Source organism: Penicillium digitatum, chromosome 6 (assembly GCF_016767815.1).
Source record: "Penicillium digitatum chromosome 6, complete sequence".
Lineage (NCBI taxonomy): Eukaryota > Fungi > Ascomycota > Eurotiomycetes > Eurotiales > Aspergillaceae > Penicillium > Penicillium digitatum.
In genome coordinates, this window is record NC_089389.1 from 1444893 (window position 1) to 1464795 (window position 19903).

The 19903-nt window shown below is 50.4% G+C and overlaps 8 protein-coding genes across 8 annotated transcripts; 3 read left to right on the forward strand and 5 right to left on the reverse strand.

Annotated features, from left to right (window-relative positions):
- Window positions 1-199: 199 nt before the first annotated feature.
- On the reverse strand, window positions 200-1585 carry Pdw03_5536 (TRNA dihydrouridine synthase (Smm1), putative; the record flags this gene model as incomplete). Its single annotated transcript, XM_014683296.1, has 1 exon — window positions 200-1585. The coding sequence occupies one exon, from the start codon at window positions 1583-1585 to the stop codon at window positions 200-202; it is 1386 nt and encodes a 461-aa protein (XP_014538782.1).
- A 1012-nt stretch (window positions 1586-2597) lies between these two features.
- On the forward strand, window positions 2598-3766 carry Pdw03_5537 (Inorganic diphosphatase, putative; the record flags this gene model as incomplete). Its single annotated transcript, XM_014683295.2, has 5 exons — window positions 2598-2774; window positions 2835-2954; window positions 3023-3450; window positions 3513-3640; window positions 3702-3766. 5 exons carry the CDS (start codon window positions 2598-2600, stop codon window positions 3764-3766), a joined length of 918 nt encoding a protein of 305 aa, XP_014538781.2.
- Window positions 3767-4082: 316 nt separating this feature from the next.
- Window positions 4083-4843, reverse strand: Pdw03_5538 (mitochondrial 54S ribosomal mL53 domain-containing protein; the record flags this gene model as incomplete). The annotated part of the gene is made up of 3 exons (XM_014683294.2): window positions 4083-4452; window positions 4532-4625; window positions 4840-4843. 3 exons carry the CDS (start codon window positions 4841-4843, stop codon window positions 4083-4085), a joined length of 468 nt encoding a protein of 155 aa, XP_014538780.2.
- A 119-nt stretch (window positions 4844-4962) lies between these two features.
- Window positions 4963-6325, forward strand: Pdw03_5539 (Protein transport membrane glycoprotein Sec20, putative; the record flags this gene model as incomplete). Its single annotated transcript, XM_066101085.1, has 3 exons — window positions 4963-5336; window positions 5438-5682; window positions 5739-6325. The coding sequence occupies 3 exons, from the start codon at window positions 4963-4965 to the stop codon at window positions 6323-6325; spliced, it is 1206 nt and encodes a 401-aa protein (XP_065958025.1).
- Window positions 6326-6601: 276 nt separating this feature from the next.
- Pdw03_5540 (Protein transport membrane glycoprotein Sec20, putative) lies at window positions 6602-7936 on the forward strand (the record flags this gene model as incomplete). Its single annotated transcript, XM_014683293.2, has 4 exons — window positions 6602-6726; window positions 6781-6859; window positions 6910-7722; window positions 7772-7936. 4 exons carry the CDS (start codon window positions 6602-6604, stop codon window positions 7934-7936), a joined length of 1182 nt encoding a protein of 393 aa, XP_014538779.2.
- Window positions 7937-10437: 2501 nt separating this feature from the next.
- On the reverse strand, window positions 10438-12006 carry Pdw03_5541 (Multicopper oxidase, copper-binding site; the record flags this gene model as incomplete). Its single annotated transcript, XM_066101086.1, has 3 exons — window positions 10438-11019; window positions 11074-11890; window positions 11951-12006. The coding sequence occupies 3 exons, from the start codon at window positions 12004-12006 to the stop codon at window positions 10438-10440; spliced, it is 1455 nt and encodes a 484-aa protein (XP_065958026.1).
- Window positions 12007-12413: 407 nt separating this feature from the next.
- Pdw03_5542 (4-nitrophenylphosphatase) lies at window positions 12414-13627 on the reverse strand (the record flags this gene model as incomplete). Its single annotated transcript, XM_014683291.1, has 5 exons — window positions 12414-13082; window positions 13146-13237; window positions 13292-13360; window positions 13454-13475; window positions 13544-13627. The coding sequence occupies 5 exons, from the start codon at window positions 13625-13627 to the stop codon at window positions 12414-12416; spliced, it is 936 nt and encodes a 311-aa protein (XP_014538777.1).
- A 2962-nt stretch (window positions 13628-16589) lies between these two features.
- Pdw03_5543 (uncharacterized protein) lies at window positions 16590-17915 on the reverse strand (the record flags this gene model as incomplete). Its single annotated transcript, XM_014683290.2, has 1 exon — window positions 16590-17915. The coding sequence occupies one exon, from the start codon at window positions 17913-17915 to the stop codon at window positions 16590-16592; it is 1326 nt and encodes a 441-aa protein (XP_014538776.2).
- Between the last annotated feature and the right edge of the window lie 1988 nt (window positions 17916-19903).

Sequence of the window (19903 nt, forward strand, 5' to 3'; positions counted from 1 at the left end):
GTGAGATATGTAAATGGGGAATAATCTTTAGACAGAACAGATGGAAGCAATCAAAAAAACACCTCAGAATGCAGATATGAGCGAGGCAAGGAACAATAAACTGTGAGAAAACCAAGGGCTATGCATGAGATCGAGGCCAGAGCGTGAAAAAAAAAGGCATTGATGGACGAGAAACGCAACGAGAGGCGCAAATCAGTGTTTACACCGTCAGCTGAGAGGGAGCCTGACTCTGCGCAGCGGGAGTAGTAGACTCAACAGCTGGCTGCTCAGCATCAACTTGGGTAACCTTAGCTGGCTGAGGAGCAGAGGACCGCCGAATGGGACCACCTCCATGAACAGCTGGCGAGGCCGTCTTGGTCCGGACAGCACCGCCGCCAGCCGCACGAGCAGCTTCAGACTCCATAGCATTCTGCACAGCTTTAGACTTAGGCTCAGGCAGGGTTTCTGTATCGGTCACACTGGGGGCAGACTCCCACTTTTCATCCAGACCGAGGATCAGATCAACACCCGCAGCAGCAGGAAGCAAATCTTCGAACTTCAACGCCCGGCAGATATCAAGATACGACCGTGACAGCTTCGCATCCTTAAATTCCTTGTCTTTGCCGGGGATCAGCATGTTAAGCAGGTACTTGGTGTTACCCAGACGATTCTCCGACTCAATACAGAAGCGCAAGTACTCGTAGACGACATCCCGCCACGGCGCGACGCCGCCATCCTCCTGAGTCCGGAAACAAGACGAGTTGGTCTCCGCGGAGGTCGCAATCATAGCACCGTCAACGCCGTACTCATCCATCAGCGCGAGACCCTGGTCACGCGAAGTCACATCGCCGTTCATCACGCACGCCACGCCAGCCTCGTGGCATATACGCGCTACCATGGGGAGCTGGTCACGGATTGCGCGTTCGCGGGGCCGCATGGGAGTTGTGCGACAGTGGACTGTCAAGCCTGTGATGCCTGTTTTCACAAGGCGGGAGACAAGGGCCTCTGTTTCTTCGGGGTTCGAGAGGATGCGAATCTTGACTGAGATGCCGATATTATAGGGTTCGCCAACTTCCTTAACAAGATATTCTAGGATCGAGACGAGAAGATCGGGGGTGCGGAGGAGGGCAGCGCCCATGCCACCGCTTGTAGAGAATGGTTTCGGGCAGCCGGAGTTGACATCGATACCTGAGACGTCGGCGGCCACGACGCGCGCTGCTGCCACTGCTAGCCTCGGGTTGGCCGTGCCAATTTGAAAGATCAGTCGGCCTTTTTCACGCGCTGGGTCGATGCGGTAGATGATGGATTCTTTGGTTGGTTTGTTGGAGCGTCCGCCGTTGCTGGGCATGCGAGTGAATTCGATCGTGCCGTTTCGTGGGTTCACGCGTCGCTCGGCACCGATCAAAGAGCGGTCAATTGTTTCCGGGCCCCAAACGAGATCGGCGCCATATTTCAGGGCCAGCAGGCGTGAGGGTAGTTCGCCGGACCGGACCATTGGCGCAAGTACGATTTTGTTGCGGTAGTCGACGCCGTTGGCGGGGATGGGCACGCGCGGCACAACGGCCGGAGCGGTGGCAGTTGCAGATGCGGTTGCGAGGTTTGCCATTTTTTTGCGGAGAGTTCTGATCATAGCATTCCCAGGTGCTGCGGGGAGAGAGACGTGTAGAACGGTCTTTTTTTTCCCTGGGTCGGAGGCACTCCCACTGGAAAGGTTAAATCACGTGAAGATAGTGGCGATAACCTTTTCCTTCCCGTTCTTTTCAGGGCAGGTGGTCATGGAATTTCATGTATTGGGGGTAATTTAAGCAATCATGGTATTTTTCAACACCCACTTCCAAGGGTCGGTGAGATCGAAGCAACCAACGAGGCTCCATTTCCTGCCACGGATCACTACCTCTAAATGTGAGTGTCTGTGATTATTCAGAGACTTTGAGAACTCCAATAATTTGATGTTCTCCAATTGAAGTGAACACAACTGCAATGGATCTTTAGGCCGCATATACTGCCGAAATCGGTTTGTCTGGCAGCACGGGGTCGGGCATGTACATGCAGTGTACGGGTACGGAGTACGGAGTACATCCTGTCAAATAGTTAAAAGATGTAGCGTACATGTACCTACATGTAGGTTATAGTATGTCTTAATACGTAGTGAGAGCACGAGACTTCAATTCAATGTTGTGTGTATATATATAGTACGCCTCCACAGCTAACTGGATCAGTCGGGATTTCAATCTAATTCGGGCTGATCAAAAACATACCGACTTTCGGAACTGCCATGTTTTTTTTATCTCTTTTCATACAACTTCCGACACAGACAAGAGGTAACACCACCACATATCGCATCCTATACCTGTGTGATTGAAGGTACGAGTTCTGTATCAGAAATACCAAATAAAACCCAAAACAAGGCACGAAAAGCATTTCCAACGCAGCCAATGACTCGTCCTCCCTTGACCCGACTGGGAAGTGCTGCCTCCACCGCCTCCCGCTCTGTTTGGCGTACATCAGCAACGCTGGCTCCCCCCACTTTGACTGCCCCCCTCTCTCCCTCTTCCTTTTCTTCTCCCTTAACCCGTGCGGCCCAAGTTTCTAGACACTTCTCGTCCGCTTCACCCAACATGACTTACTCTATCCGCAAGATTGGTTCCCCCTACACTCTTGAGCACCGTGTGTTCATTGAGAAGGATGGCGTCCCCGTCTCTCCCTTCCACGACATTCCTCTCTATGCCAATGAGCAGCAGACCATCCTGAACATGGTCGTTGAGATCCCTCGCTGGACCAATGCCAAGCAGGAGGTACGACAACACGAAACCTCTCAATGAACCCCTGCCACATACTGATTGTATCATAAACAGATCTCCAAGGACGATTTCCTCAACCCCATCAAGCAGGACACCAAGAAGGGCAAGCTCCGCTTCGTCCGTAACTGCTTCCCCCACAAGGGCTACCTCTGGAATTATGGTGCCTTCCCCCGTGTAAGTCTTGGGCCTCTTACATCCATGGATAGGAAGAGGGGTTAAATAACTGACATTTTACGGCCCAGACCTGGGAGGACCCCAACTCTATCCACCCCGAGACCAAGGCCAAGGGCGACAACGATCCTCTCGACGTGTGCGAGATTGGTGAGCTTGTCGGCTACACCGGCCAGGTCAAGCAAGTTAAGGTTCTCGGTGTCATGGCTCTGATTGACGAGGAGGAGACCGACTGGAAGATCATTGTCATCGACGTCAATGATCCTCTTGCCCCTAAGCTCAACGACATCGAGGATGTCGAGCGTCAGCTTCCCGGCCTCATGCGCGCCACCAACGAGTGGTTCCGCATCTACAAGATCCCCGACGGAAAGCCCGAGAACCAGTTCGCTTTCTCCGGCGAGTGCAAGAACAAGAAGTACGCCGAGGATGTTATCCGCGAGTGCTCCGACGCCTGGGAGAAGCTTGTCTCCGGCAAGACCCCCCGTGGCGAGATCAGCCTGTTAGTTCTATCCCTATTTATATATCCTTACGTTTGAGAACATTGAAGCTGACCAGCATAAGTGCCAACTCCACCATTGAGGGCTCTGCCGACCGTGTTGACCAGGCTCAGCTCGCTGCCATCCCCCGCAACGAGACTCTGCCCCCTGCTCCCATTGATGGCAGCATTGACAAGTGGTTCTTCATCTCAGGTGCCGCAGTATAAGTGAGAGTTTCTGCAAGAGAAAAATAAAACTAACCTAAATTTTCAAGCCTATGATCGTCTGCCTGGCGGGAATTACGTTCTTCGATTTCCCGAGGAAAGGACCCATTTTTGAATTGTCAATGAATTGTTCCCAATCCTTAATTCTGTACTACCACGGCTTAGAGAAGAGTAGTCTCCCTTGGGCAAATGCAAATCCAAACCACTGGATAGCAAAGAAATGATCTCTTTGAATATCAGCTTGTGTAAGATCCTCAGCTCTAATCCACCAAGTCCAATGCCAAGTATGAAGATTAAACAGCACATGTTTTCTACCAAAGGAAGAGTTATTCGAGCATTCCATTATGCCCAACAGCGCCAAAAATCGTCAGATGAAACAGATATAGGTAATATAATACACGAATGCACAGCTCGAATAGTAAAACTTTGCACTAGTTCTTCAAACTAGCCTCCCGCTGCAGGGCTCGGCCAACACGGGACACTTCCTCGATAACATCGCCAATCTTCATCCCGCGCTTTCCTACATCCAGCGTAAGCTCCTTGCCGCCCTTAAACCCGACAGTCATGGTTGGTGACTCGGTGGAGTCGCGCGGCAATTGCTTGACCTTGATATCGATGTGGGTTGGGCTGCTTGTTGGGATAGTGTCTGGTGTGCGCAGCATGCCCAGAAAGAGGCGGCATGGCCGGGAGGCGCGGGAGAAGGGGTTGTAGGCGGTTCGGAAGGTGGTTATCGTAGCGATAGGAATGGTCATTGTTGCGGTTTGAGGCTGGTGGTGAGCGGGGCGGAGGAGGGTTTGCGGACTGGTTGATTTATCAATTTTTGACCATTCAAAATTGAATGATATCCCTAGAGCGCAGTCTTGGTTCTGTTGTTACGTACCTGAGTGGATGGCTAGCGGGAAGTTTTTCAAGGTGGTGTTTTCTGGGGTTGGATCCGCCGCGGTTGGATAGGTCACCCTCGGTGATAGATTGGTCTAAGGAGATGTTGCGTAGATCTCAGTTGGTTTGCGACAAATCTAACAGAAAATGGCGCAAGTTCAATTGGAAGTTCTAATCACACCAGAGTCCCCGTAGCGAATTGCGGTTGAAGGAAATGGGGCCTGTTTGACTCGGATGCAAACACATCGCCAAATGACGCCCGTCTACATGACAACTATGAGTTGAACAACTCGACACTGATAAACCAACCCATTGCTTCGAATTATTTAATTTGTTCTCCATTGGTGCCTGCTTCTAGAAACGTACGCTCAACTCCCTGACAAGACAGCACTTGCATGCGTCACGTCGAATAAACAAAACTCTTATCGCAAGATGTCCCCCATGACAGCTCTCCAGGGCCGCGTGAAAGAGCTCTCGACTTCCCTAGGACAATTACAACCCCTCGTGGATCGACTGCATGACTTCACTGCTTCTTCCCTGGGACAAATCCAGCCCCTCGTGGATCGATTGCGCGATTTTACTGCTTCTATGGGGCAGGGTGATGAAGCTCGCCTGGAACTTGGAAGTGAGATACATTCTCGGCTGAAGGAAGCCGAGCAAGAGCTAGAGCTGTTGCGTGTGGAGGTTGAAGCGCTTGAAAATGGTTCGGATAGCAAGCGCAAGATATCTGCTGTCCATGGACAGAAGGATGCTGAGAGGGAGCGGGTTATTTCTATGGCGGGGCGATTAGCTGAGGATCTCAAGAGGTATGCAACCCATATACGACTTGCGCATGTCGGGGAAATTTTCTTGTTATGGTTCACTGAGTAATCGTTACGTATGCAGCATATGCTAACCGGTCTTCCAGAACACGACGTGAATTTCGAACTGCTCAGTTACAAGCGAAGCGAAACGCCGAACTCGCCAAGCGGAAGGAGAGAGAGTTGCTATTGTCAAGATCACACTCTTCGGAAAAGAAGCAGCCGACAGAGAAATTCACTCAGGATGATCTTGTTCTAAACGCTTCGAACGACGTGACATCTGCGCTACGCAGAACACATCAACTCATGCAGGCGGAGCTCTCCCGCAGCCAGTTTGCCCAATCGACTCTTGGTGAGTACATCTGCCCCCTTCCAACTCCTCTATAGACCCTCATATTTATCAATCAGAACAATCTACCGCCGCAATCTCATCTCTGTCCGAGTCCTATAGCAGCCTTGACACACTTCTCTCTTCATCCCGCAGTCTCGCCAACTCTCTCCTCCGCTCCCAAAAGTCCGACACGTGGTATCTTGAGACTGCTTTCTATGTTCTCCTTGGGACAATTGGCTGGCTTCTCTTCCGACGTGTCTTCTACGGGCCCATTTGGTGGCTTGTGTGGCTACCTTTGCAACTCATCGCTCGGGTTGCGTTTGTAACTCTAGGTGCAGCAGGGCTGTCTAATACAGCTTTGCAGTCTGCTTCTCAGTCAATTCCGGCTGGTGTCTCTACGGCTATTCATCAAATGGCCACGGCGGCTACAACAGCAACCGTGACAGCAAGTGTCACTGCCTGGGAGCAAGAGCCGTCAGTACCAATCGACAGCGATCGCGTAATCGACAAAATCGGTGACATGGTTGAGGACGAGAAACAAAAGAGCGTAGACATTGACAATGTTACACCGGAGGAGAGGGCCAGACAAGCAGAGCTTCCCCGGAATGCCAAAAAGAGGATGTTTGAAGCCGGAATGGAGGATCCGGTACGAGACGAGCTGTAGATACTGTTTCAACCCTTAATGTCATACCATGTAATAATGACCTTCGCAATTCTGATGTTTGTAGCACACACGACCAGCATTGACGGTAGTGACGGGATTGACGTACACCTAGGTAGTGAGCTACTCTCTCATTGGTCAGCTTGTTTTAAGTGCTGCGCGTGTCACGTGGAGACGCGTCTTGCTTGCGGAGGGCGCCAGAGAGAGATCTTCAACACACATCGCGGACCGGTTCTCGAGATAACCCGGACTTTACTGATTTGGGGCAATTCAAGGACGATGGCTGCTTCTTTTTTCAATAATAAGGCTCGTGCCGCTGCCGCTGCCGCATCCAGCAGCTCTAAGCTTAAGGCTGGCGACAACAAGGAAGATTCTACTCGGCTCCAACCCTGGGTTGAGAAATAGTTAGTCAACACTTTATTTCGAGTTTCCCCGAAGCTTTGACTAATCTATAACAGTCGCCCCAAGACCCTGGATGATGTCGCTGCGCAAGACCACACGACCAAAGTCTTGCGACGCACTCTGCAAGCTTCGAATGTAAACCACCCAGCTCTGGACAATTGAAACAATGAACTAACACCAACCAGCTTCCCCACATGCTCTTCTACGGACCCCCCGGCACAGGAAAAACATCCACAATCCTCGCTCTCGCCAAATCCCTCTTCGGGCCAGCCCTTTACCGCTCCCGAATTTTAGAGCTGAACGCCTCCGACGAGCGCGGTATCGGCATCGTCCGCGACAAAGTGAAGAATTTCGCCCGAGCCCAGCTCTCCCAGCCAACAGGCCTAGATGCTGCCTATCGCGCACAGTACCCATGCCCACCGTTCAAGATCATCATCCTCGACGAGGCCGACAGCATGACGCAAGACGCACAGTCCGCTCTGCGCCGCACGATGGAGACATATAGTCGGATCACGCGGTTTTGTCTCGTTTGCAACTATGTCACACGCATCATCGAGCCGCTTGCTAGTAGATGCAGCAAGTTCCGATTTAAGATGCTGGATAATAACGCTGCTGGTGACCGGATCTCAAATATCGCGGCGCAGGAGGGCTTGCGGCTGGAGGATGGAGTTGTCGATACGCTTATCCGATGTGGGGAGGGTGATTTACGTCGAGCTATCACGTATCTGCAGAGTGCGGCACGCTTGGTCGGTGCCACGAAGCCACCGACTGGGAAGGATGCTGACGATGATGCCGTGATGACGGATGCTGGTAGCAACTCTAGTGTGATAACGGTTCGCACCATTGAAGAAATTGCTGGTGTGCTGCCAGAGGAAATTTTGGATTCTCTTGTGGAGGCTATGCAGCCCAAGAGTGGCGGGTCGGTCTACGAGGCCATCTCGGGGGTGATTACCGATCTTGTGGCTGATGGCTGGAGTGCTACGCAGCTTGTTGGACAGGTTGGCTCTTTTCCTCGCATTCTCAATATCTCTAACTGACTTCCTCTAGTTATATCGACGTGTAGTGTTCAACGAAGCAATCCCCGATATCCAGAAAAACAAGATTGTCATGCTCTTCTCAGAGATGGACAAGCGGCTAGTTGACGGGTCCGATGAGCATCTCTCCATGTTGGACCTATCATTGCGCATTGCTGGAGTCCTTCGTGGGAATTGAGATTCTTTTTGTCAAATCTCGGTGACCATCGTAGTCAGCAGAGAAACTCCCCAGAAACTTGATTGAAAAGAGAGATGGCGTCCGGGACGAGGATGGCCTATGTCAGAGGCGTTCTACTCGGTTGTTTTTAGCACTCAGATCTTGTTCGAATAGAATGATCATGATACCCTTCCACATTATTTTATGCGAGCTACTGACGCTAATAAATCAAACTGCAGACTTGTAAAATGGTGTGCAGTAACTTTTCTCAATTGCAGACAGCGGCTATGGCCTTGTGTCTATCTATAAATCTGGCCTATCTTTCATTGTAGTAGCCATAAGCAAAAAAAAAAAAAAACCATCATCATCATCATCACCGGCAACGTTAACTCTCTGTTCTGTTTGAACCCAACTGGGAGATTTGAAAGTTTGCCTCGTTTTCTTTCTCACAGTCTACCAACTTTCATCTCCCGGTCAAAGCCTAGAATTGCCGAGGACATACAACCTATTCTGCTGATTCTTTTATCAGGACTCATCTTGTGGCTCACCTTGATATGGACTCTACATATCCTGCCAGACAGTGTGGAGCTAGCCGTGACTCCCATCGTGCTGGTCGAACTAACCAAGGAGCCGGTCATGGCGATAGACAACAGCATCACAATCAAACCCAACACCACCAAGTAAGCAGAATTTTACTATGAATTACATGCTCCTTACTGCTGTCAGGTGTCATCTGCACTGCACTACCACCAGAATTAGCATGGAGAGTGTGTTTGGTGATATTTCCGCTGCATCTGATAGCTTCTGTCTTCTCATCTTGTTCTTTAACGTGCCACTCTCATATTGGATAGTGATGCCAGTCTAAGAAAGACCCCTTTTGGACCAATCACTGACAAAGAATATGAGATCATATAGAGCAGCACCACCTTAGCTTGTTACCTCTGCCACGACCCCAGACACCTTCAGCGAAGTTGTCCACTACTCGCCCTTTGGAGATCTGCCATCGAGACACCTTGCCGCGTAAAAGATACCCCCAGTTGAGATTCTTTGATTCATTACTGACGTGAGATTCTTTAAGGACCGCAACATCGACCCTACTAGCCTTCTTGAACAAATCGACCTCGTGAGTGTGGATTCTGGGAACTTCTCTTGTCCCACAATTGACCTTTCGAGTAGGAGATCCTCGTTGCTGCTCTAGCTAGCGCTCTTCCCGATGGGGATGGTGATATCCCTATGCAGTAAGTGATGTAATAAGGAGTGCTTTTTCTGATCAACCAAGGCTTGAATCGTAGGATGCGAGAAGCAAGCAGGCAATCAAGCCTCTAGAGGCGCATGAATAGTGAAATCAACTTTCTCGAGTCGTAGAATGAACCTGGGCCCAATTGAATGCCTCGGGTTCTGGGAAAGCTTTCTATTTGTTTACAAGCTAGTATACCAGAGATGGCCCATTTCCGTCACTCGTAGGGCTTTCTTGGGGTTTGACGCTGGGGGTCAAGAGTTCATAGCCCTTGCGTAATGACATCGGTACATATCTACCGGTGTTTGATAGATCCATGGACCCTAGCTGACATTGCGTGAAGAGTACCAATGCCCATAGGAAAGGCATCTTCTCAGGGAACAGCCGAATGCGTCAAAAGGTCGTCCACCGCGGGCCTGTGAAGTGTGCCATGAAAAGCAGAAGAAATACCCGCAGGTACGCTATGCGCACTTGCTGGTTATCATGAGATTCGCTGCAACTTGTTGACAAATTTTTGGTAGAGCTGTACATGATCATAAATTACTTTTGACTTTTAGATATAGGTTTCAAATTTGTGCACAGCTGAACTTGAATTATGTGGTATTGATCGACCTATCAGGTTCCCATAACCACTAAGAGCGACACGCGATTCACATTTTTCAGGATATCATTAAAGGATAAAGTCTACCGAACAATAGCATATCTCTGTAGTCAGTTTCCAAGTACAGAAGAGCAACGATGCACTGTAGATAAGTAATACCTAAAGACCAGATTCTTCAAAAGAGTTTTAGAGACGATCAATGGCAAAGATCGAGGGTCACCATAGACACCGAATACATTTCAACCTACCCCAGTAATCCGCCAGCAACAAGGCAAAGCAATGCCAACAAGGCGACAAGCAATCCCGGCCAGGCCGAGCCAAATGGGCCTGTAATGCTTGCTACAAACGAAAGGTGCATTGCGATACGCTAACTAAAGAGACTGCATGCACCAATTGCAAGCTTAAGGTGAAAGAATGCATTGCCCCCCCCAAAGAAGAAAAGCAGCAGCTCCGAGTCCAGAGACAGAGACAAACGCCAAAGGGGCTGGTTTTTCTCCCCAAGTCCGGTCAATTTCCTCACTCGGGGCACGAGGTTGCGTGGTAGTTAATGCGTAACCAAAGGCCTGCTCCCGATGTTTCAGGCAGTTCAGGGCTCCGTGATTGGGGAATTAAAGGCGGGATGATATTAAGAAAGTGTTATGTTGATAGTCTCACGTAGAGAATAGCACCGTTTTTTTCTATAACCTATATCCTCCCCTCTCCGGCAAGGTGGTGGAGTGTATAATTCAACCAATTCCGCACCTGGCCCTTCTCGTCCATCACCGACGCCACACTGAAATCCCATGTGCGATATTGCACTGGTGGGATATGACCTGGTTCGGCCAGCAGGGCATATACTTCAGAGACTTTTTCGGGCAGGCTGTCGGGGTTCTCTTCTAGCCCAATGAGAATAGCCACGATATGAGCGGCTGGAGTGCACAGAAACAGCCCTTGTGCTGGAGGTGCCTCCGTCATATACCGTAATGCCTGGCGGCGTAGCCTAGGGAAGGGACATTTAAGCCCGGTGATGAAAAGCGGGAGGAATACGCCCATTTCAAACATAAACTGCGGCTGTTTCCCTTCCGAGCTGCGCGTCCATGCAATAGCGATGGGGGCCCAGTCGATGATCTGGGCGAATTCAAATTCGTAGGCGTCATATACACCTTGATCGAAACTCAGCATGGCTTCTGCTTCGATGAAGACACTCGTATATGTCATCAGGAGAAGCGCAGTTGCACCGTCCACGTTCGAGACATGCATTGGTTTCAAGGATGTAAAGAGGTGATACTATTGAAGGAGTCGGGCTTTCAGGTGCTGTTTTCTGGCCACTAGCCCTAATACCTCGTGCGGCTGACCCTCTGCTGTTCGGCGCATATAAGCTTTGGAGTCAACGTCGAGGGCCTTCATTTCGGCTACAATGCTATACAGAACGTTTCTTGCCCCTTCGGTCGAAGTCAAGCGCTCATCTGGAACAGCCAAATGATAATTCCAGCTTTCGTCTGACATTCCAGTGGTGATGAAGACCCACGTTCCCAAACGGCGGAAAATGGGCTCTAGGGCGGCGATGGTCGATGGTGCTGTTGACGCAGCACCAAAAATCAGTTGGGCACCGTGTTTGTACAGGACCTGAGCACCTTTGCGGCTCCCCTGTAAGAGCTCGATGGCAATGAAGAGAATGCAGCTGATCAATGACACCATCAAGTCTGCCGTGCCCTGATTAATACGTTGCTGTAGGAGGGTCAGCGAGCGGGAGTACCAGACCAGCGCTTCATGATGGTGTTGATTTCGCACCGCAGCTGAATCATTTAGAAGTAACCAAGGCGACGTCTCGTGAATGGGAGGTCGTTCGTAGAGCGCGCTGAGCGAGATGATCGCATCCCAAACAAGTGGCTCTACCCGGCAGATTTGGAGGACCGAGCCTCTCCAGAAGGCCTGGTCCAGGACTCCTGCAAGTGATGGACCGGCTTGATGGAAATAATATTCAAAAGCACGACGCTCTCGCGATCTCTGACATGAGAAGGTCGTGAGGTTCAGTTGGGGCCGTCCAAAAGCCTTTAGAGGACGGGTGCTATAATCACACGGCCGGCTTGTACTGGTACATCTCCAGCAATTTGGTTTCTCCTCGCCACATTTTACACGTCGAATTCTGCGGATCAAACTGTCAAATACTGCAACTGGTCAAGTCCCTGAGGGGCCAACTGACTTGCATGTGTCGCACCCGGTCTTGGACTTGGTGCCTCCGAGACGACCAAGGCGCTTGAAGGATGAGCTCATGACCATATGCCGGAGTAGGTCGGGGTAGTTTCTTGGAAAACTACGCTGGTCGTGTCATCCGAAATGACAGCCTCGTGTGTAGGAAGGGGAGCACACGTAGGTGTATTCCAAGTTTCTTGCAAGTTACAAGAAAATTACATCACCCAGTGATCTCCCGTCCTCGCTTGTCACCACTTCCAGATGCCCTCAGGTATGTTCCGGTCAGGGGAACGAACCCTAGACACAGTTTGATGGGTTTCATGTCGATCTTCCCCTGCCCTCGATTCACGCCTACTGTCCATCTCTTCCGAAACTACCAGAAAAGGTGCCAAGACGATAGACGTGGGATGTAGATGATAAAACCACAGTATGCGTGTTTCTCTAAACCTAACATCTTAAGGCATCTAATAGAGATCTTCCAGTCCGCTCTACTCCGAGCCCAGCAGATCAGAAAGCTGATCCAAGTAAGCATGAGGTCGGACATCGCCAGAAACGAAGTCCTCCTTGGAAGAGACACCAGTCAAAACACCCAGCGTACCACCAAGCTTCCCCTCAAGTCCAAAGCGAATATCCGTATTCGCACGATCCCCAACCATGCAGGCCCGGCTACGATCAAACTGGAACTTGCCCTCGATGGAATCCATCATGGCCTGACCGGGTTTGCCGAGTGCGATTGGCTCCTGATTCAGCATCATTATCAATGGCGCGCTCATGGAGCCAGCGCCAGGGAATAGAGACCCGGAGCTCGGCAGGGTGGAGTCAATGTTGGTGGCGAGGAAGACCGCGCCGCGCTTGATGTAGTGGTACGCCAACGCAATTTTAAGGTAGTTCATGTGGAAGTCGAGACCGACGAGGACGACACCAACTTCGGGGTGTAGAATCGATTCATCGCCCGCTGCAATCTTCTTGTAGTCCTCTGGTGTGACATCGCGGCGGTACGCGGGGTCTGTGCCGCCAATGAATGGGACGTTCTCGGAGCGGAGTTCTTGTTCGATGCCTGTCTCGCCGATCACAAAGACTTTGCGCTTGTTTTCAGGGAGCTGGAGGATGCGGGAAATGTAGATAGAGGAGCTGTATGAGGAGGAAAAGATCTCTTCCTACTCGGTGGTGAGTCCCGAGGTCCTGGGTGATCTGAGATGGTAATCGGTAGTGTCACTGACCACGGTACTGGGAATCCCCAAGCCTTCGAGTTTCTTGCGGTAGTCTGCGCGCGACTTGGTGCTGTTATTCGTCACGAAGACCACTTGCTTTCCTGCGGGGGTTATCAGCCTCCGCTTTTGACCACCTGAAATGGTTTACTGCGTACCGTTCTTTCGGAGAAGCTCCAGTGTCTCCACGGTTCCGGGGAAGAGATGGTCACCGGACCATAAAACGCCTAAATCATTGTCTCAGCGGTTGTTGCGACGCGGCCAAGTCGTTGCGGGGAACCTCCGCGGACGGCCTGCCGAAGCGAGCACGGGGGACAAACCATCACAGTCGAAGAGGAACACCTGTACATATTCCAGTCAGTAAATAGGAAAGGATGGATAGATAAATGCGATCCAAAACGTGTGCTAACATCAAATTTGGCCAGGAACTCCTGGAGGCCGGCCTTATCGCCGGTCAAGTAGCGGGGCGCAACTTGCGAGGATTCTTGCGTCATGGTGCCGGTAGAACCAGAAATGTACAGAGAGAGCAAAGTCAGAACAAAAATCCGAACTGCAACGAAGGAAGAAAAGTCCTTGAAGTAGATTGGAGTAATGACCGTACCACCCGAAGCGAATCTCCGGTGAATCGCGGGGCTCTTTTTTTTTTTATCTTTCTTGGCATTCGATCGTCAACTATCCAACATAGTCTCTCTTTGTTTTCTACACAATGTGATCGACCTGAACTTTCTCCTCTGTTGCCCGTCATCTCTATCTCACCCTGTTTCCGGAGTTGATGCTGCCTGATTTCCGCCAAACTCAGACCTGGGGCGCGCAGTCTCTCCAATTGTAGAGCTGTCTCGGCTTCTGGTCTCGCTCTTCCTGAGACATCTCAGATCCCAGACGGCGAAAAATAGATTGAAAGCCTATGCTGCTCCCAGGAAGATTTCAATATTCTTGCCAAACTTGGACCGTGCTTTTGGCGTTAGGCCCGTGTGGTGACGAACATCGCTCGCCGACGATGGATTGAATCGTGGCCGAGGAGGAAGACCCCGGGTTTCAATCCGGTAGGTCAGTTTGATGATGAGAGCGAAATGCGATTTGGGGAAAGCTTGAGGGGTTTGATTTTATATTGGGCCTCAAGACACCAATGAAAAATGGTCCCAAATCCCCAGCCTGCACGACAGGTTTCGTGGGATGTCTGCTAGGATATTGACACCTCCCAGCACCCAAGATGTACGTGGGGTCATCTGACCCCACGACATTGCCGACTATAATTTGAGTGGCGTTCATTCCAGAGATATGAACTGTGTAATTGAGCCATTGAAAAAGGACGATGGCAAATGGATTGCTACGATTGCTCTGCAGGGGGCTTTGGTCAACGGTCTGCTTGTTGACCCCGGTTCCTGTACCCAGAGGAGTGACCTGAGATCGACTCCAACTCGACACCGACGTTGCAAAGTAGCCGAGTATCTGGTTCGAAGGCCACTTGGAAGACCTTACGACCAAACCACGTTGGAAAATCCGGGGTAAACTCAGATGTGGGGTTGGCTTGGCTGCCAAGCGTTTGGAGTTGCAGCAATCTATCAATTTCGAGGGCTCATCAGTTCGCATGATGTTCTGGCACAGAAGGAAAGAGGGCTTTTGTAAGACTCTTACTCCTTGTACCTGACTATGTGCGTAAAGGATTTATCTCCATCGAGCTTCAGGGGACCTTTGCGTCAATCCCTTTCCTTGTGCTATTACAGAATGAAGTTCTTTTACCCAGTCTGTCCGATCACAGATGTGTGTCTGTGTTCTACGGGGTCTCTCTTATCTGAATCTCATAATCACCTTGGAAGCCCTCTACGGCAGGATCATGTAATTCTCTAACAGGCCTGCACACACGATCTTTCAATTCGCAAATGGCTCATCACATTCCGCGATACCAGTCAGACTGTATCGCCCAGTATAAACTCACCGAATTCGTTCTTGCAAAAGACGCTTTCCGTCAACTAACGTAGCGAGAAGAGAAGGCCTACCATTGGTTTGAGGCGCTAAGAAAATAAGCCCAGGGTTACGCTTGTGCCTCCTTCCTGTGTGGGGGGGTTGATCTCATGCAATTACATTTAGCATCATTCAAGAGCACCAATCAAAACCCACAACCCAGAACATCCCCGTAAAAAATAAAAAGTGCACATAATCCAAGACGTCTTTTCCATATCCAGTCCGTGATCGCGGCTAGTTCTGCAGATGCATCTCCACCCTACATGCATCTAGGCAGAGTGATACGCAACTGGATTAGCGTAGAATCCTTCGCAGCAGAGTTCACCCCCACGCATTTCCACCTATGGATGACGCACCATTCATCCAAGGTTCAGGACTCCATCCAAGCCAAGAGAACCATGCAGCAAGCGGAGCCGAGATCCCGATCTAGATCTTCGTAGAATTATGTCCCATCTCCGCGGCGAGAACACCCCCAATGATGCCAAACACACCGCAGTAGCGCACCTACCTATCCTTCTTCCAGCTCATCTCGACGGACACCGCTAGTTCCGGGGAGACCTGCTGGTTGACACGATCTTGGGGTTACACGCACGCGGAAAATGGTTTCTTGATTTGCTGTTACGCTAGCATCGACAGAGTTCATGGCTCTGTTGACTTCTCATATGGAATTCGGTCTGGTTCTGTTCTACATTCTTTGGTAGGTGGGTCTGGAAGATCAGGACCCTTGCCCTTCCACCACGTACCAATGGGAACAGAGAGATCCCATAACGAAGATGTGGGCTACGACTAGACGAGGCCAGAGTGGACTTGACAACTGGCTGTGAAGGCGGGTGTATATCCAAGACGACCAGAATGATGACCTGATTGTGGCGATCCACGTTGGCCCTGTTGGATCGCAGCTGGGTCTGTGCGGTAACTACGTGCGTGCATGCATGGAAGAAACTAAGCATGCTAAATGTGCTCGAAGTGGTCTGAGATAGGTGTGCCGAGAAGTTTAATGTGAGTGTGATGCAGATTGAGGGGATCCCCAAACCGAAGCAAGAAACCGGACGGTTGATTTGACTATGTATTGAGGGGTCATTCGTATCAAAGAAGCTGACTCTGGTGTGTAGTCAAGAGTCAGCGGCGCAAACCATCTAAAAGCCAAAAAAAAAAAAAAAAATCTTAGAAAAACGCCTGCAAAATCTAGACCATGGAGAAAGCGCCAAATCAAAAAGGCCAGCAACAAAGGACAATGAAAGAAAAAAGCGTAAAATGTTGTAAGGCGAGATTGGTCGGACAGGAAGGTCCGGGTAGAAGGGAACTTGGGTAGGGAGAGGGACATAGAAGATCAAGAGGCATGTGAAGGAAATTATGCAGTCGAAGCCAAAACAAGAAGTGGTCAAGCGAAGAGGGTATAGGTGTAGAGATGAGAAGATGTCATGAGTTATCGTGAGCGGAGAAGTAAGTACCGAAACACAAAAACAAAGCAAAACGTCAGCAGAAGGCCAACCCTCAGATCCAGGGATCTGCCTGCACATAGCTCTGTGGGTTGACAGGCCCGACTAACTTGATCTGAGCCTTCAACTGCTCCCTTCGGCGGTCATCCTTCGACTCGGCAATCTTTTTCTTCGCCCCCAGGAACGCCCCTCGGGTATTGTACTGGGACTGCTCCCGCAGCGGAGACAAAGCAGGGGTGGCATTTGCATAAGATAAGTTGGGAGCGGAAGATGACTGCTCGTCAGCCGCATCAGGCGAAGACGCAGATCTCGGGAATTGGGCATTCGGCTTCTGGGACTTGGGCGGTTCCCAGATCACGGGGCCATGTTTCTGATACGCGGATAGCGGAACGGCAAGTTGTTTCGGCCGGGATGTAATCGGGGTCGAGATTGAGGTAGGCGATGTTGGTGCGATCGGTGTTTGAAGATGGAACCTGTGGTGGGTATAGTCATCCTCGCTGCTCGAGGATGTCGCGACAGACGTAGCTCGCGCAGCAACACCTGTATCCAAGGCCAACGAGGAGAGGTGTAGTGTCGGTGCGGTGTGACGGAGTCTCCCTCCATAGTTGAGATGGTGATCCGTGGGTGCTGTCGCTGGGCGGGGAATTTCCTTCTTATTCTCAGCTGTCGAGTCGCGCGAGAGAGTGCGGTTAACGTAGGTCTTGATCGACTCGCGAATTCCACCGAGACCGCCGCGGTCGAGCGAATGCCAGCGGCATTTGCCCTTCGCAAAATCCAGCGGGATTCCCAATTTTCGGGATTTACTGCTCGGGGCAACCATATTGGGGCTGATGCGACCACTGGCGTGTAGAGAGGAAGGTGCCAATTCGGGAAAATAATCCCACTTCTTTTCGCGGAAGTAGTGATTTATGCCTGTGCGACTTTGGGCCCAATGCGATGGCCGCCCGTACGGAGCATCGGAAGATGAAGACGAATCTGATACGGCGGGCTCGACAATTGATGGCGGGATATTGATGTCGATCGAGTCCGTCCGTTTATGGGGTTGCGAGGAGAGTGTCAAAAGCTGCTCGGATGGAGTTGAGGGATCAACCAAGTCATCAAAGTCCGAGCCAGAACTGACGAAGATGGGATAGCTATCTACTGAGTGACGGCGTTCACTTCCGCTATCGAGTGTACTTTCCGTGTCGCTAGAATCACTCCACATTGCCGAACATTCTGGTTCTTCGGGCAGGGGTTTTGCCGGGAGCGGTTTGTTGAGAAAGAGATCGGAGCGAATCGAGATTTGGGGTGAAAGTGGTGGGATCACTCGCTCGAGCCCTTCCAGTGAACGAGATGGTCGAACCGGGGGTGCCATTCGGCTGTGCGATGAAAGGATCGGCATTATCGACGGATTCGAGATTGTCGAACAATTGGAAAAGAAACCCGCTACACTAAGACAGACAAAGCGACGTGAAGAGAGAGAATGGATGAATGCCACGGGGATAGAGAGTACATATAGATCTGAATCGATAATATTAGATGCCAACTCATTAAATCGAAAAAAAAAAGAAATTTAATGATTTTCAATGTTTCTCAAACGGACGCAAGGACATCACCCTTGCTCCGCTTCCCAGGTATACAAGGTATACAACATACAATGAATGATGATTGAGCTCTGAGCCGGACAGATTCTTTCTTGTCCAGTCTTGGAGTGCCTTCTTACCTCCAATCCAGCGCTTCTCCAGACTAGGTTGGAATGGTTTCCTACGTCTGCGAGCCTATACCCATCTACGATTTGATCTTCCCCATGTTCACTAAATAAAGAACGGCAGATCCACCTCTGTTTTGGCCCCCTATTTCCTATTTTGGAAAAGTCAAGATATACATTCTCCGATCCCGTGGATCAATCCAATTTGGATAAAAAGAAAACTAAAAAGAAAACTAAAAAGAAAACTAAAAAAAAAACTAAAAAGAAAACTAAAAAAAAGGTCTTACTCCATTGTGACTTGTGCATCCAAGATCCACCATGCCTATTGACACTCAAGTCCATGAATGGCTAAAAACGGCCTCACTGGCAAGGAACAAGTGACACCTCAAGATCGACGTTCAGCCCCAGGATCATGTGGAGAGCGACGCAGGGACGTAGAGCCCACCTCTCGGGCAAGATTTGCCGGGAACTCGCAGAGAGGACACTAAAGGAAGCTTTAGGTGAATATCGGGGAGGCCGATCTCCTCACATACCGTTTGAGTTGTGTGTTGTCTACGCCTTGAAAGGCAAGGTCCACTTCTTTTTCTGTAATTTTGGGGGGGAAGGGGGGTTTCCCGATTCATCTGCAGTGAACTGGACTCGGCTTTCGGCTTCTTTTTTGTTCGATGGTTTTTAATTTTTTTTAATTCTTTTTTTTTTCTGGAAATCTGTCAACTTCCCAGGGCAAAGCAGCATCGCCTGCATCTACACCCGAACAAAATTAGCCTAGTCCCGAACAACCAACCCATGTCATGCAGCCACCTGAAAACAGGGCTGATCCACGTATCTTCCTCTAAGACCGACACGAACTTGGTGTCTTAGCCTGAATTGTAACAACGACCTGAAGGTCGCCCTTGACATCAAAGAGCCAGTATCAACATAGCCGTCGATTTGGTGGGACCGAGTTGGACTCTGTTGGCGGGGGGATGGAGTTTCAGAGTCTACCGAAGGTTTCCTCTGGATACGTCCAAAGTGTCAGGGTATTCTATCCCGGGGGTTGGGTTTCAATATCGGGATGGACATCCACGGGGAAAAGGAATAGAACGATGAGGGTCTCGGGTTGAGTAACACCTCGAGTGTGAAGAGATCCCCATCTTCGACATCCGGAAAGCAAAGAATGTTCCATCTCTCTCCAAATCGACAGGTTTCAAGTGCAACGCAAGATGTAAGACTGGAAGTCGAAACCCAAATGACCAGTTATTCAGAGGGCTACACATCCAGAGATGATCGTCGTCGGAAAAAAAAAAAAGAAAAAGAAACACCTCAATTAAAGACAGCCCGTGGCGAAAGGGGGGGGGGGAAGACAGGGGGGAAAAGAGCAGGGATATTCCGCATGGCAAAATGGACACAGCAGATTCATATCACACCGGACACGCGGTCCTTTCGGGTAGCTGCAGAGCACAAGGTGCAGATTCCTGAGAGCTGGGATTTGGTGGCGCCACCATTTCAGAAGTTTCGGGTTCGGGCTTGAGAGGGCTGCCGGGGTTGGAGTTGGAGGATTAATTGGGTTGATTTGATTTGGGGTTCGGAGGCAGCTTGGACTGAAACAAAGTGTCCGGAAGGGGGGCTATGGTTTCTGGATTTCAAGCGAGTTCGTTATACCGAATTGACTAATCTGCTCAGTCCTCCGGAGGCTAGTGGGC